At 43.1% G+C, this 14,169-nt stretch overlaps 1 protein-coding gene across 5 annotated transcripts in view; it reads left to right on the top strand.

Moving 5' to 3' along the window:
• LOC126542648 (adenylate cyclase type 6-like) overlaps positions 1 to 14,169 on the top strand; it is a 243,454-nt gene that overhangs the window by 118,772 nt on the left and 110,513 nt on the right. For all 5 annotated transcript variants that reach the window (XM_055077177.2, XM_055077175.2, XM_055077176.2 and 2 more), the window contains exons 11-16: positions 2,462 to 2,590; positions 2,688 to 2,795; positions 4,672 to 4,826; positions 11,602 to 11,845; positions 12,422 to 12,568; positions 13,495 to 13,699. In XM_055077177.2, the coding sequence (XP_054933152.1) occupies positions 2,462 to 2,590; positions 2,688 to 2,795; positions 4,672 to 4,826; positions 11,602 to 11,845; positions 12,422 to 12,568; positions 13,495 to 13,699 (988 nt within the window). The remainder of the gene's footprint in view (positions 1 to 2,461; positions 2,591 to 2,687; positions 2,796 to 4,671; positions 4,827 to 11,601; positions 11,846 to 12,421; positions 12,569 to 13,494; positions 13,700 to 14,169) is intronic.

Consider the following 14,169-nt stretch of genomic DNA (forward strand, 5'->3'; position numbering starts at 1 on the left):
TTGAGCGAGAAAAATCATTGCACTATGTCGGCTTAGGTGTATATTTTCTAGAAGTGCATTGCATCCGAACATGCGTCTGCATTCATTGCTGCTCGAATTATTGTGCAGGCATCAGAATCAGAATCAGAATCAGTATTTATTGTTAGAATTTGGGTCATATTACAAGTATTTAGTATGCAGGAGGAGGTCCCATAGTCAAAGACTGTATCGGGACCTCCTGTACAAGAATAGTTATGATGAATGACATCTCAAACAACAGTAGCATATAATAAGGTATTACATAAGCAACAGGAAATTAACGTTAACAGAGCAAAATACAGAATTCATTACAAAGAATAACATAAAGAGTTGCATGTGAAGAAAATACCAGTAGTTTATTTACAAGAACAAAAACAAACAAGAAAGAAAAAAAAAGAAAAAAAGAACGGACAAAAAAAACGGTTACAGTAAATTTTCTTATTAGATTGTCATTAATAAATGCATTTTGAGTTCCCTTTTGAATTGGTGTAAAGATCTTGTATTTTTCATAATGAGAGGAAGAGTGTTCCATATTGATATGCAAGTGAATTCCACGGTTTGTTTACCGTAGTTAGTACGGATTCGTGGTAAAAGAAAATTGTTATTCAACGCGAATCTGGTGGTACTATTAGTTGTCAGGTTAGATGATGAAAATGTGATCGATGGTAGCTCATTATGTAGAAATCTGTAGAAAAAAATACATAGGTTGTATTTAGTGAGCCCAGAAATAGTAAGGATGTTATTCTCGTGTAGTAAGGAAGTGGCATTAGAAAAGCATGAACTATAGGTAATTATTCTGATGGCTCGGTTCTGAATTGTTTGTAAAGATGTAATATGAGTATTATAGGTGTTTCCCCAACATATGATACCATAAGTAATGTGAGAGTGGACGAAAGAGTGGTAAAGTGAGAGCATTATGGTACGTGTGAAGTAAGGGCGTGCTTTAATTAAGATGCGTATACCATAAGCTATTTTCTTTTTTATGTGAGCAATATGATTGTGATATTTCAGATTACAGTCAAGTAGAACGCCAAGGAAAGATGAACACGAACTGGGATGAAGGCAGTGGGGACCAAGACTGATAGGTGGAATGGAAGCTATGTTTCGCTGATGTGAAGAGAATACAACAAATTTAGTCTTAGTTGCATTAATAGATAGCATGTTTACATTACACCACCTTAGAATGTTTTCTAAGTCAGCATTTAGTTTATTAACGAGAGATGAGATATCTTTATCAAAAGTGAATATAGTGGTATCGTCAGCGTACAGAATGCATTTTGTCGAAGAAAGACAATTAGGTAAATCATTAATATAAACTAAAAACAGGAGTGGCCCAAGGATGGAGCCCTGAGGTACACCGATGTTAGTAGCTCGCTGTCGAGAATAAGCACTGGAAACAGAAACAACTTGAACCCGGTTATATAAGTAGCTTTTTAGTAGTGAAAGGGCAGGACCGCAAATGCCAATTGCTTCGAGCTTAGAAAATAGGATAAGATGGTTAATGCTATCAAATGCTTGCGTTAGATCGATGAAAACTGAGGCGGCGATAAATCCCTCGTCAATAAATTTTTTTAGTTGGTCCGTAAGATGAATAAGTGCCAGCTCTGTGGAATACCCATGGCGAAAACCGAACTGACATGCAGAGATGATATTAAATTTAGAAAGATATTTTGCTAGCCGTATTTCAATTAGTTTCTCAATAACTTTTCCAAAGAACGGCAGAATGGAAATAGGTCTGTAATTGTGCAGTAGTGAGTTGTCGCCTTTTTTAAAAACTGGGATAACTTTGCCACGCTTCAGTTCAGAGGGAAATAAACCTGTCCTGAATAATAAATTAACAATAAATGAAAGTATGTCTGAAATTAGGCGCGAAATAAGTTTAATGTTAGCAGGGTGGACCTCATCAATTCCAGCGCTTGTCACTTTTAGGTTATTTATAACAGTAGTTATTTCTTCTGGCGTTGTAGGAAATAAAAAGAATGAATGAGGTAGACGGTTCATGTTAATGTTTTCTGCAAGAGTAGGTGGGTTGTTAGGAAAGAAAAAACTACTAAAAGCCTCAGCTATTTCAGCAGGGGAATCGAGCTCTACTCCATCCTTTAAAATTCTAGATACCTGGTTTAGTCGTGAGTGTCTGTTTAAAAAGGAGTTGACAATCTCCCATTTCTTTTTAGTGTTATTAGCTGCCTGTAAAATTCTTTGCTCAAAATACAAACGTTTAGCTGTTTTTATTTTACAGTTAACAATGTTACAGAAGTTTTTATATCTGGCACGTAAGTTCACGTTAAATGGTTGCCGTTTAGTTTTCCTATATGTTTTCCGAATGTAAAAGTTTTCTACTTGTAAAGGGAACAAATGGCGACATGGTGGACGGCGCCAGCAATGTGTTCTGCCTGTGTTTAATATACTCTCCTGCTTGTTTTTTTTTTCTCATTTGTTTTAGCTTTTCACAGCTGTGATTCCTTCCAAGTGTTACAAGATTTCCGAGAAACTCACGGGAAACAGATTGCATAGCCAAGTTATTTCAATTGTAATCTTAATCATTGTGTACGTCGGCTGCATGACATCGGCGGTGAGTGGTGTTTTCTTCGTGTACCGATATCGCACAAAAATTTACCGCATGGAGCGTGTGCTGATGTGCTAAGACATACTTGTTGGTTTTCTTGCAGATTTTGCCCGAATCCGAGGACGTCGCGTCGTGTTGGTACTACGACGACAATTTCACGATGGTAGCAAACGTAACGTGTATGCAAGAGAACTACGTGAACGTGCCTGAGGTGAGTGCCTTACCAGAACGACGCGATGTCCGAGTTCCGGCGTCACGCAGCACTGAAACGATGGAGGTGCCGTATTTACTGCAATGCATAATATATTAATGTACGAAAGTCCGGGGTTGGCTTAGATTTCAGGGTGCGGTTTGGCCGCAACCGCCCGACACTGCTGACCGCAGAGAAATCGATGCCACGAGGATTAAAAAAGATGCTGCTGTTCTTTTTTATTTATTTATTTATTTATTTATTTATTTATTTATTTATTTATTTATTTATTTATTTATTAAATGTCTTTAAAGAGAGGTTGCTGCCTATGTGTGGCGCCGGTTACTCTTCTCTTGCATGATAGCTATCATCGGAAAGTTGTCAACAGTCACCAAACTGGACTAATAAACACATGAACGAACATTCACGTACTAAGTCTCAGTACCGCAATATAAATAAATGTTCGCGCAACAGAAGAGTTCAAATAGCATAAATACTCACAAAACCGAAATGTTCACACGCAATACATGAGTTCACACAACATAAATGTTCACAAAACGAAGATGTTCACACAGAAGGTGTTGGGCAGTTGAATGCCGCACTCTAAATGCAACAAATAAAGATGCCACATGAGCAGGAAGCTGCTGTTCTTATCAGGAAGCCAAGAGCCGCGGGAATGTCCGTAACGACGGAGATCGTAACAGGCGAAGGAGGTTGCGAGTATTTGAGGCATCGCTTGGAACAAGTTGAGACGTCTGTCTGCTTCGACATGCCTTCGATATGTTGATCCGATCTCGACTGCGTGAGGTGGGTTTTCACCGCAAGAATCAGGAAACGACGACGAAGACTGGCATCGCGATGATAAAAAAAAAAAGTTGAAAAGAGTGTGTTCACTTCATTGGTACATGGTTGTGACTCTATCCGAGTCCGAGCAGTTCTGCCTAACAGAGGGGCCAGGACGACCGTAAATAACCCCTCGCAGTCTTGTGGTCATCGATGTCTTCTTGTAAAACTTGGGGAGCTTGTGGAAGTGTCAGTGCTTTTGACAGGTCGTGAAGTCGACGAGCTCTTCCCCTTCGTGTCTTCTCCTTTGGATCCTCCCCTCTGTGTCTACTCAGGGCGTACAGGGGTGACGCTTTTTCGGGGAAGAGGGAAATTATATGCCCACTTGAATGTTTCCCACACTCGAGAGGTCGAAGCCCAGGCTGAACCTAACAGCCTTTTCTGGGACGAGGCAAATCATCTCGTCATTGGAAAGCACGCCTGAATGTTTCCCACGCTTCAGAGGTCGATAATAGCAATGTCTACTTCACTTTGCACTGGGTTGCGGCGGCATGGGACAAAATTTCGGCTGATCTGATAATGCGATCTTTCTGAAATCGAAACATCTCGACGGTGTTGCATATTTTTCCGCAGTCGAATTCATGTTGTTGTTGTTGTTGTTGTTGTTTCTTTGTCCTGACTCCGAATTTCGGAAGTCGCTCTAGATTTGAATAAGTACGGTATTTCGTATTGACGGCGTCATCTGGAGTCGAAACATTAGAGTGAAACAGGTAACGAAATAGAGTTTCTTGGTACATTGTATCCGAGCTGATGTTGCCAGGTCGCTGCCGTTGTTTGAATTCCGTAAAGGTATTAGTGACCATGCGTGCGCATCCATTTTGTTGCGCGTAGCAATACAGGCACGAGACAGGACCGCAGCTGTTGGTGACTTGTATGAATCAGCTTTAAGATGCAGTGCACCAATATGTTAATGAAGTTCTGTAAAAAGTAGTTATCACGCCTCGAATCAAGCCTGGCTAACCGTACTCTTTTACCCTTCTATCTTTCAAAAGAAGGTTTCGGAAGCCCTTGACGGCTTTCGGCCTCATTTCAAATTTTTTTTTCTCTTTTGCAGTACCTCATGCTCTGTATGGCTCTGGTGCTCCTAGCCTGCGCAGCTGTACTCGTGCTGACGACAGTCGAGAAGCTGGTGCTTCTGCTCCTCTTCAGCTTGCCTTTCTGCGCACTGAGCTTCACGTGGGACGACAGCCTGTGGAACTTCGTTCCTGGGTACGGACTCGTTCATGCGCGTCCATCGGAGCCATGCAATACATGTCCTGGGCACGTATGAGGCTTCGTATCGCGCATTTAGAGCCTTTACTCCTGCGCAGCAAGCCTGTATTATGCATGTAGCATACTTGTGTGGTTTAGAATACCTTCAAAGCCTTCAGTGAAAATTGTGGAGGTCAACAACCGTCTGACATGCTTTAATTCGGCAAGGCGGAATAGGGGAAAGCTGTAAAGAAAATTTAAAAAAAAAGGAAGTGTGACGCGCGCAACAAATAACAAAATAGAACAAAACATACGCGTATAGACGACCGATTTCAAGACTTGGTATCATTTTGCACTGTTTGATGCAGTGCCAGAGCTACCTCGGAGCATGACGCGCACTTTTAGGCACGCGTTGTGACGTACGCTTGAGACACTCTTTGCCAAACCCTTGAAGCTGTGAAGCAGGAAGTCTCTCTCCGGACACAGGGCTGGCGCGGCCCTTACCAATTCTGCAAGCTGGGCGTGGGGCCCAGCACATGAAGATTCGGCCTGTGAGGTTCCCATTGCCCCCGCATCTGCAGCGGATGCTCTCCATCTGCCGTGACTGTGTCCACAAGAGAAAAGGTGCTTAGAGGCACTGGGATAAGAACGGACCAGCTCAGAGGCTACGAAAAGTTAATTATGGACGATAAGTTCCACAGGGCAAGTTATGCAGCTTCTTCTAAAAGAAAGCTTGCACGCATTTGTTTAACCATAACGTACTGAATATATATGGCAAACTGTGCGGCAAAAAGAAAAAGGAAGAAGAAGAAGAAGAAGAAAAAGAAGAAGAAGAAGAAGAAGAAGATGATGATGATGATGATGATGATGATGATGATGATGATGAAGAAGAAGAAGAAGAAGAAGAAGAAGAAGAAGAAAAGAAAGAGAAGAAAACGAGGAAGTACTACTAACGCAGTCCAAATCCTTGAATGCGTTGCACGCTTCGAACATGAAGTACTGCGCTGCTGTAGTTTATATGGAAAACGATTGGTGAACGCAACGTTGAGACGAATGCGATGAAAGCACAGTGTCATTTTGTTTTGTACGTGTGTCATGTACAAGAATCTTTGTACATAGACCTACACACGCATTACCGGCTGCCACCTAATTTTCGTCTGGGAAATCCTATACCTCCTTTATCGATAGTCGTTCGTTGACAGGTCTGGGATGCACTCGCTCTCGCCCCTATTGGCCTTCAGACCTATCTCGCGCCGACTGTGCATACGTATAGACGGAAGAGCAACTGCATGCTCAATAGCATGCGCATCTTGTATTCACTCGTACATCATGGAGCTGGAATCTGGCCACACGCCGCCTGTAAAAGTTGGATAATTCGTCATTTATAGTCGACAAGTGGGCTCGATGATGTTCGCGCGTAGCGAAGATGCCAAGTCGGCGTATTGTAAGAGAAAGAAAGAGAGGAAAAAAAAATAAGAGGACCTGACGCCACTTCCTCACTTTTGTTCCGCAAGAAACGCCGATTAACGTGAACCCTTTCTGACTATCATCATCATCATCATCATCATCATTATCAGCCTAGTTACGCCCACTGCAGGGCAAAGGCCTCTCCCATACTTCTCCAACTACCCCGGTCATGTACTAATTGGGGCCATGTTGTCCCTGCAAACGTCTTAATGTCATCCGCCCACCTAACTTTCTGCCGCCCCCTACTACGCTTCCCTTCCCTTGGAATCCAGTCCGTAACCCTTAATGACCATCGGTTATCTTCCCTCCTCATTACATGTCCGGCCCATGCCCATTTCTTTTTCTTGATTTCAATTAAGATGTCATTTACCCGCGTTTGTTCCCTCACCCAATCTGCTCTTTTCTTATCCCTTAACGTTACACCTATCATTCTTCTTTCCATAGCTCGTTGCGTCGTCTTCAATTTCAGCAGAACCCTTTTCGTAAGCCTCCAGGTTTCTGCCCCGTAGGTGAGTACTGGTAAGACACAGCTGTTACACACTTTCCTCTTGAGGGATAGTGGCAACCTGCTGTTCATGATTTGAGAATGCCTGCCAAACGCACCCCAGCCCATTCTTATTCGTCTGGTTATTTCAGTCTCATGATCCGGATCCGTGGTCACTACCTGCCCTAAGTAGATGTATTCCCTTACCACTTCCAGTGCCTCGCTACCTATCGTAACAGCTGTTCTCTTCCGAGACTGTTAAACATTACTTGAGTTTTCTGTAGATTAATTTTCAGACCCACCCTTCTGCTTTGCCTCTCCAGGTCAGTGAGCATGCATTGCAATTGCTCTCCTGAGTTACTATCATAAATGATCGACCTCAAGCTGCTTTTTGTTTCTTCTTCTTGTTTTTAAGAAGTGTGTCATTCGCATTTTGTGGGTTTACATTTTCTCGCCAAATCTTTCAATACGTTTACGCTATCACAAAGGTGCGCCTGTATTGAAGTTGACTCATTAATTAGCAGTCCTGCAACCAGCAGTTCTGGGGGAAATCGTCGTAGCTTAACCCTTCCCCCCGTTCAGGATAGCCAACCGGAACTACCTCTGCTTAACCTCCCTGCCTTTCTATGTATCCTTCTCTCTCTCTCTCTCTCGTGAAGAAACGGTTTTGTTCGGCTGCGTCAAATGCGCTGCAGCAAAGGACGAGTTGTGCGCACGCCGGTGCAACTGCATTCGCGACTTATTGGGTGCACGCATCGTGCTCACTTGGAGGTAGTAGGGCGGCTTACACCCAAACATACAGTTCGATCGTTTCACGCCGCCGTTCTGTTCACGCTCTGTTGCGCGCTCGCGATTTGTTGTCGACCGCTACCACGTCCCTTGCACGCATGCGCATATTTGAATCGAGGGGCTGGTTTTCCCGCAAGTGTAAAAGGTAAAAAATAGATTTAAATAGAGGAAGAGAGATAGAGGGAAGTTGTGTTACATTTGGAGCATAATTTAAGATATAACGCCAGTTGCGTTTTAGGCTTGATAATTCAAAGAAAATCTTCTCTTATGTCGGGGTAATTACAACCGCGCATTAGCGGATGCGCTACAATGCACGTACATAGGCTGACGATTCGAATGAAGCCATGGGCCCTATAACGTAAAACTATTACAATCTGTTTTTACACCAATCTACTGACATCAAATTTACGTAATCATCGACGCAAGCATCGGGCGGTAACCCGCAGCGTTGTTTAGAAAGCCCAATCAAACGCGCTTCTCGTTTATGGAATGTCACTTTCTTTTGCTTTCAAAGCGAATAGCGTTGCCTACATTGAGTAGTCTCTTTCTTATCTAATTGGCTGAGCATAGGCGAGGAGCACGCTCAAGTGGAGAGAGTTCCAATGGGGCCGAGCCAGCACAGCGAAATCAGATAACCGGATTAGGAGGGTGGTGCCGGCGTCTGCGATTGGTCCTCTTCCCCTTGCTTAGCACGCGGTGTCTGGTCGAAAATTGCGGCTGCGTGCAACTGAAGGTTAAAAATGCCGCTAAAATGGATCCTCAGCAAGGTAGAGTTGGCGGAGCGATGTTGTATGCGTGTCGAAAGGTTTCGATAACGTTATACTGCCACGCAAAATGTTTTTATTATACGCAAATAAATCCATGGCTCCCCGTCAGCTCCAAATAGCCAGTGCGCACGGTGATCGGCGGGCAGCCATCTTCTATTCCTTTCAGAACGACTCCGGCTATGCAGAAATCTTTCAGTTTTGTTCGGCATATTAATGTGTCTTCAATGCGTTCACGTCGCTTTGACGTGGCAAGTTTTTGCGGTTTTGTAACGTCGCTTGACAGACAGGTAAAGTGGGCGCAGCCAGAAAACGTTTGGCCAATAGCAATTGGTCAAACGACGCCTTTTTCGCTAATCGGGAAAAAGGCGTCTAAGGAGAAATTATTATTTTTCTTTCGTTAGTTCTAATCATCCATAATCAATGTGACGCACCTATGTATACAGGTATTATTATTATTATTATTATTATTATTATTATTATTATTATTATTATTATTATTACAAACATTTGGGCTGTCCGTTTCCCTCACGTAGAAGCCCGTGTATTGACAGCAGATGGGAATTCCGCAATACTTACAACTTCACAGTGAACTACGTAATTGTGAAAAGTAGATCAAACTCGGCGTAATGTTAGGGCCATTTTAGCGGCTAATTGCCATATAATTTGTTTCGGGATAATTTTGAAAAAACAAGAGTTCCAGCCGTTTTCTGTAACCATACTACCTCCGTAGACGGCCATGTACTGACAGCAGACGGGAATTCTGTAATGTTTACAACTTGGCCGTGAAATAATTATGACAAGTAAATGAAACTCGGCGTAGTGATAGAGTCGCCTTAGCGGTCAATTTCAGTATGTTTTGTCCGAGATACCTATATTAGATTGAGAGCTACAGAGCATTCGCGAGAAACTAGAGACGAAGTTTTTTTCGTATCGACATGACGCGTAGACTGACGGACATTGACCACCGCCGGAGGGTAGCTATATACAGCCTCGCTGTAAAAACGGCGGCGAAAGCGCTCGATATGCAACGCGGCCGGTTTCCTGTCGACCACACGATGGCCACTACGGCTTCACTGTCCTCTATGGGTAGGTACAGGCGGCTTCCACTTCAGCAACCGCTTTTTTTTTTTTTTTTAATATCCTCCTAGGTCCAGTCATGGTTCTGCGCACTACGTGGTAAGAACGTACGCAACTCTACCGCCACCAAAGAGGGCCAATGGTCCGAATTTGGTCCGCAAAACGAATAAAGAACGGCCCGATGTGTTACCACAGTTTGCGCGTTCATCTTGTCTGCTCCATAAAATTGCATGATGTTTCGGCTGATGGAGGCATGTTAGCATTAAATCACAGGGAAATGGTAGTCTGTGCAGATCTGGATACTACTTTTGATTGTAATCTTTGCGTCTCGTTACAAGGCCTCAATTATGTATTCCCTTAGTTGGGCCCCTTATTTCTTCATTTCAAACGAGAAAGGAAAAGTGAAACCAAACTAACGCTCTAGAACCCGTTTTGGTGTGCCAACCGAAGTAAATCCAAGTCAATCCTTGGTTTGTAATTTCTACTATTCTAGTACACTCTAACTTCAACCGGTGCCTAGTACTAGCGTATTCTAGTACACTCTAACTAGAACTTATCGTAGCGCCAAATGAATTTTGGTTATATTAAGCTGGAACCGCATGGCGCGTTTTTCGCGAGCGAAAAACGCGACGGGCGGCAAACGCCCGCGTTGCCGCCGACGCGCGAGCACCCGTACGAAAAAAAGGAGCGGCGCTTTCGCGCCGCGTTTTCCGGGTTGCCAGACAACATAACTCTCAACGACATGTATTGTCTCTGTTACCGCATATATATTATGCCCTTAAACTTACAGAACACTACAATAAAAATAATCTGAGTGTAACGAGACAGCGACATTTCTTTCCGAAGTGTATTTATCAAGCTTAATTTCAAGCAGCAATATTGTGTGCGAAACTGCGACTATGTACCTTCCGCATGCTGAGAAGCCGCTGCTTGTTTACAACTTCACATATAAAAAGGAGGGTCGGCCGCTTACTACCGAGCAGAAGAGGCGATTGCTACTATTAAGGGGCTGCTGATACTGAAGCAAGAAAAAATGCGGGTCAGGAGGAACATGTGGGTGCGGCCTGCTTGGTTGAGAAGAGAGCTAATACCATACACTGGTAATATTATTAGCAAATTGTCTTGCCAGTATTAGCGATGAGACGCGACGCTTCTCCACTTTAGTTATTAGGGCCTCGTTGAAGGTTGCTTTGTTCATTTTAGGTGAACACGATGCGCGAACGAAATCACGGTAGCACATGTTTTTCTTGACGCGCGCGCCAGTTCTGCCGAGAAAAAAAAAAAAAAAAAAGTGCAGCCGAGGAGGTTCCGTCGACATGCGCAGAGAGCAAGGCCATCTGGTGGCAAAAAAAAGAACCAAAATGCCACGTGACCAAATGCCACGTGACTTACCTGAACTCTCATTGGTGGACGCGCCGCGCGACGCGTTTTTTTCTACTCCAAGCAGCAGCACGCGGCGGCGCGATTTCGTGGCGGATCATGCTGGGCACGCGTCAAAATGACGCGCGCGTCCCGCCATCCGCGCGTCAATCGCGCCTGAAATCGCGCCATGCGGTTCCGCCTTTATGAGCCAACACGGCCAACTTCCCGCGCATACACAGCGCAATTATCAAAAGCACATTGGGCGGTAATAACGGTATGTATCATTGTTCTGCCTCTACATTGAAATCTTTTGATCCTGAGCCATTAACGATTCATGTTTGTGCGCTGCGGTTCGTTAGCTGAAATACAGGTTCCGTACTCGTTCGCCAACCTACTTTCAAAGAGAGTTGTTAAAATCGCAAATTATTATAGGTCACTAACGGGGACGACAAAGTTCGAATCTGGAGTGGTCCGCGAGTTGCGGGATTGCCGAGGTCTCCCCGTTTCGGGGCTGTATAAGATCGGCTGTTAGCTGTCTGCGAACAGAGCGTCCCTCGGCCCGCTCCGGTTGCGGCGGCCCCACGCATGGACCGCCCTTTTAGGCCCCCTGCTGCCCCTTGGGTTCCATGGAGATCCTGCCCTGCCTGCTTTATTATAATCGCAGATGCTTCCCTGCAGCCTCCGTTTGCCGATATTGTGTTTATTTTCGCATGTTAAATAATGACACGTTATTTAGTAGTTGCGCAATTTCTCTCTTGCCACCAGCCGCTCCGCTATTTAAAGACACTTACAAAAGCTCCTTCTTTAATCTTACCCGGAAACGTTTTTTTTTTTCTTTTTCTCCTAGCGCCACTAATGTGCTTTACCTGAAGACTGTGGTGGTGCTCGTGCTGTGCCTCTACATAGCAGTCCTGGTGATCCATGGCTTCCAAACCGAGGCCACATCTCGCCTTGACTTTTTGTGGAAGCTTCAAGCGATGGAAGAGAAGGAAGACATGGAAGACCTGCAGGCGTACAATCGAAAGTTACTGGGAAATATCTTGCCCGCACATGTCGCCGAGTACTTCCTCTCATCTGATCACAGGCACGAGGTATGCCTCTATCACTGCTTTTGTGAGTGCTTTGCGTGAAATGTTTGAGTGGCTAAAGCTGTCACCTCGTTTACAAAGGTATGTTAAGAGGTAGTTACATTTTGCAAACACTTCATACAATTTGTTTTTCTGATTACGAGATTGTCAAAAGCAACTCCTAGCATGCATATTCTAATGCGGAGAAAGGGAGAAGAGGTTAGCATATTTCAGGTATTGCTGGTATTTCTGAGTAGTCAAGTTTGTTTTAGATTTATTTATGAGATTTTATGTAGTACAGTTTTTTTCCTGCAATCTATCAAGCGGTGGAATTCTTCAACACATAGTGTTTCTGAAGCTGATCACATTGTAACTGCGCTGGAATGCTACTTTTATTAATCACTGTGTCATCATGTTGCTGACCTGACATTGTTTGCTACTCATGATTTTTATGTTTGAACCACTGTAATGTTGTTGACACTTGTTAACACTGTTTTTGACACTGTTATCTTGTTAACAACTGTTGATACTAAGGAAGTGCCACATAACAAACAGCAAAAGTAGACTTACAGTTGCTGCTGTTTAACTTACTGGTTCCAGGACCTATATCACGAGCAGCGTGACAGTGTTGGGATCATGTTTGCATCCATTCCAAACTTCAGTGAATTCTATATGGAATTAGAAGCCAACAATGAAGGTGTGGAATGCCTACGCTTGCTAAATGAAATCATTGCTGACTTTGATGAGGTAAGCAATGGAAAATTTATTTGCCTAAAATTATTTTTCCTGCAGGAGTATTATGCTTTTTCATTTTCTTTTTGAATGTGCACTAGATTTTCAAGCTTAACTCTTTCTCTACCATGAGGAAAATGGGGGCTGTTTGTAGGTCACAGTAGATTTTTTTTTTTTTCTGAAGGAACTATTACACTCAATATTATATGCAGTGAACAGAAAGAAAACAGAATAAATGGGCTTTCCATGCATGGAAGTTTTATTAACGAATTCTATGCAGTAACATAAATAAAATTTTAATTGCTAAAAGCAGTATCGTAGGGCAAAATTTAAGAAAGCTTGTTAATAGATGCTTGTACCTAAAAACAAAAGAATGCTATAAGACAGTGAACTGTACAAAATATTTGCTGCCCACTAACTACTATCTGTGAAGAACTAGATTTTGTCTTTAACAGTGCTCCCGGGACAAAAAAGAAAACATAGCTAGAAGCCCCGTAGTTGGGCATACCATGTGGCAGAGCAGTTCCTTAATGTAAAAGATGGGGGAATGTTGCAAGTCTTACATAAATTGTCATATTTTGCTGAGCTTTACTGACATTACTGAGTGTCACAGTGTAAAGCACATGCTACAAGTTTAGTAACCAACATTATTGTCAGGACAATAGGACACTAAATGTTTATGATTTCAAATTAACCTTCTCTGTGTCAAAGGGGAATCTCGCTCGTCTAGGTGTTTTCTGCAACACATTCCAACGAGTCTCACTTGTCCGGGGATTTCCTTTCATTTTACTGAGTGCCACAGTTGAGTGGCAGTTGTTTGATGAGGTTGCCCGAAAAATTCGGTGCGCTCCTAATGTTGTATTTGTTAATAAACTCAAAATCAGGTGATGTATGCTCATTTTATTGTGCGTTGGAAGAAAATGTTTCCAAATGCATTGCAGCTGCTGTCAGAGGAACAGTTCAGGTGCATAGAGAAAATCAAGACGACGGGCTACACGTATATGGCAGCCTCAGGCCTCACCATGACGCAAGAGGACATAGCAAACAATGTACATGTAGTGGCTATGGCAGAATATGCACTAAGGATGCAGGAACAACTTCACCATGTCAACGAGCATTCCTTCAACCACTTCAAGATCAGGATAGGTTCGTGGACTTCCTCCCTCCATGTTCTTTGCTAATGTCACACACAGTCATTATGGTCATTGCATGCTTCCACAACTGAAATGATCAAAGTATTTGTGTGCTGATAATCGCTATTGGTGCATGTTATGAGTTGCATAGTGAAGCCTTGTTAATTCCACAGTTTAAATAGTTCTTATAAAGAGGGCGGGTGCAAATGGGCATCATGCATATATATATGCATGCCGTGAGATTCATATTAATTTTAAACCGATTTTGTGTACGTAAATTAATTTGACATTGGGATGAGCACTGTGTGTGCTCTGCACAGCGTTCTTGATGAGAAGATGGAAAGCACATAAATATTGTGTTTCTATATTGTGTTCAGCAATATTATGATGTTGCCAGATCTCAATGCTGTTGAAACGATCCAAAGCAGGGGTGCTATAACCTAAAATTATTTTTATACAGTAAGCTTCATACAGAAACCTATG

This window comes from Dermacentor andersoni, chromosome 2, assembly GCF_023375885.2.
Source record: "Dermacentor andersoni chromosome 2, qqDerAnde1_hic_scaffold, whole genome shotgun sequence".
Taxonomy (NCBI): Eukaryota; Metazoa; Arthropoda; class Arachnida; order Ixodida; family Ixodidae; genus Dermacentor; species Dermacentor andersoni.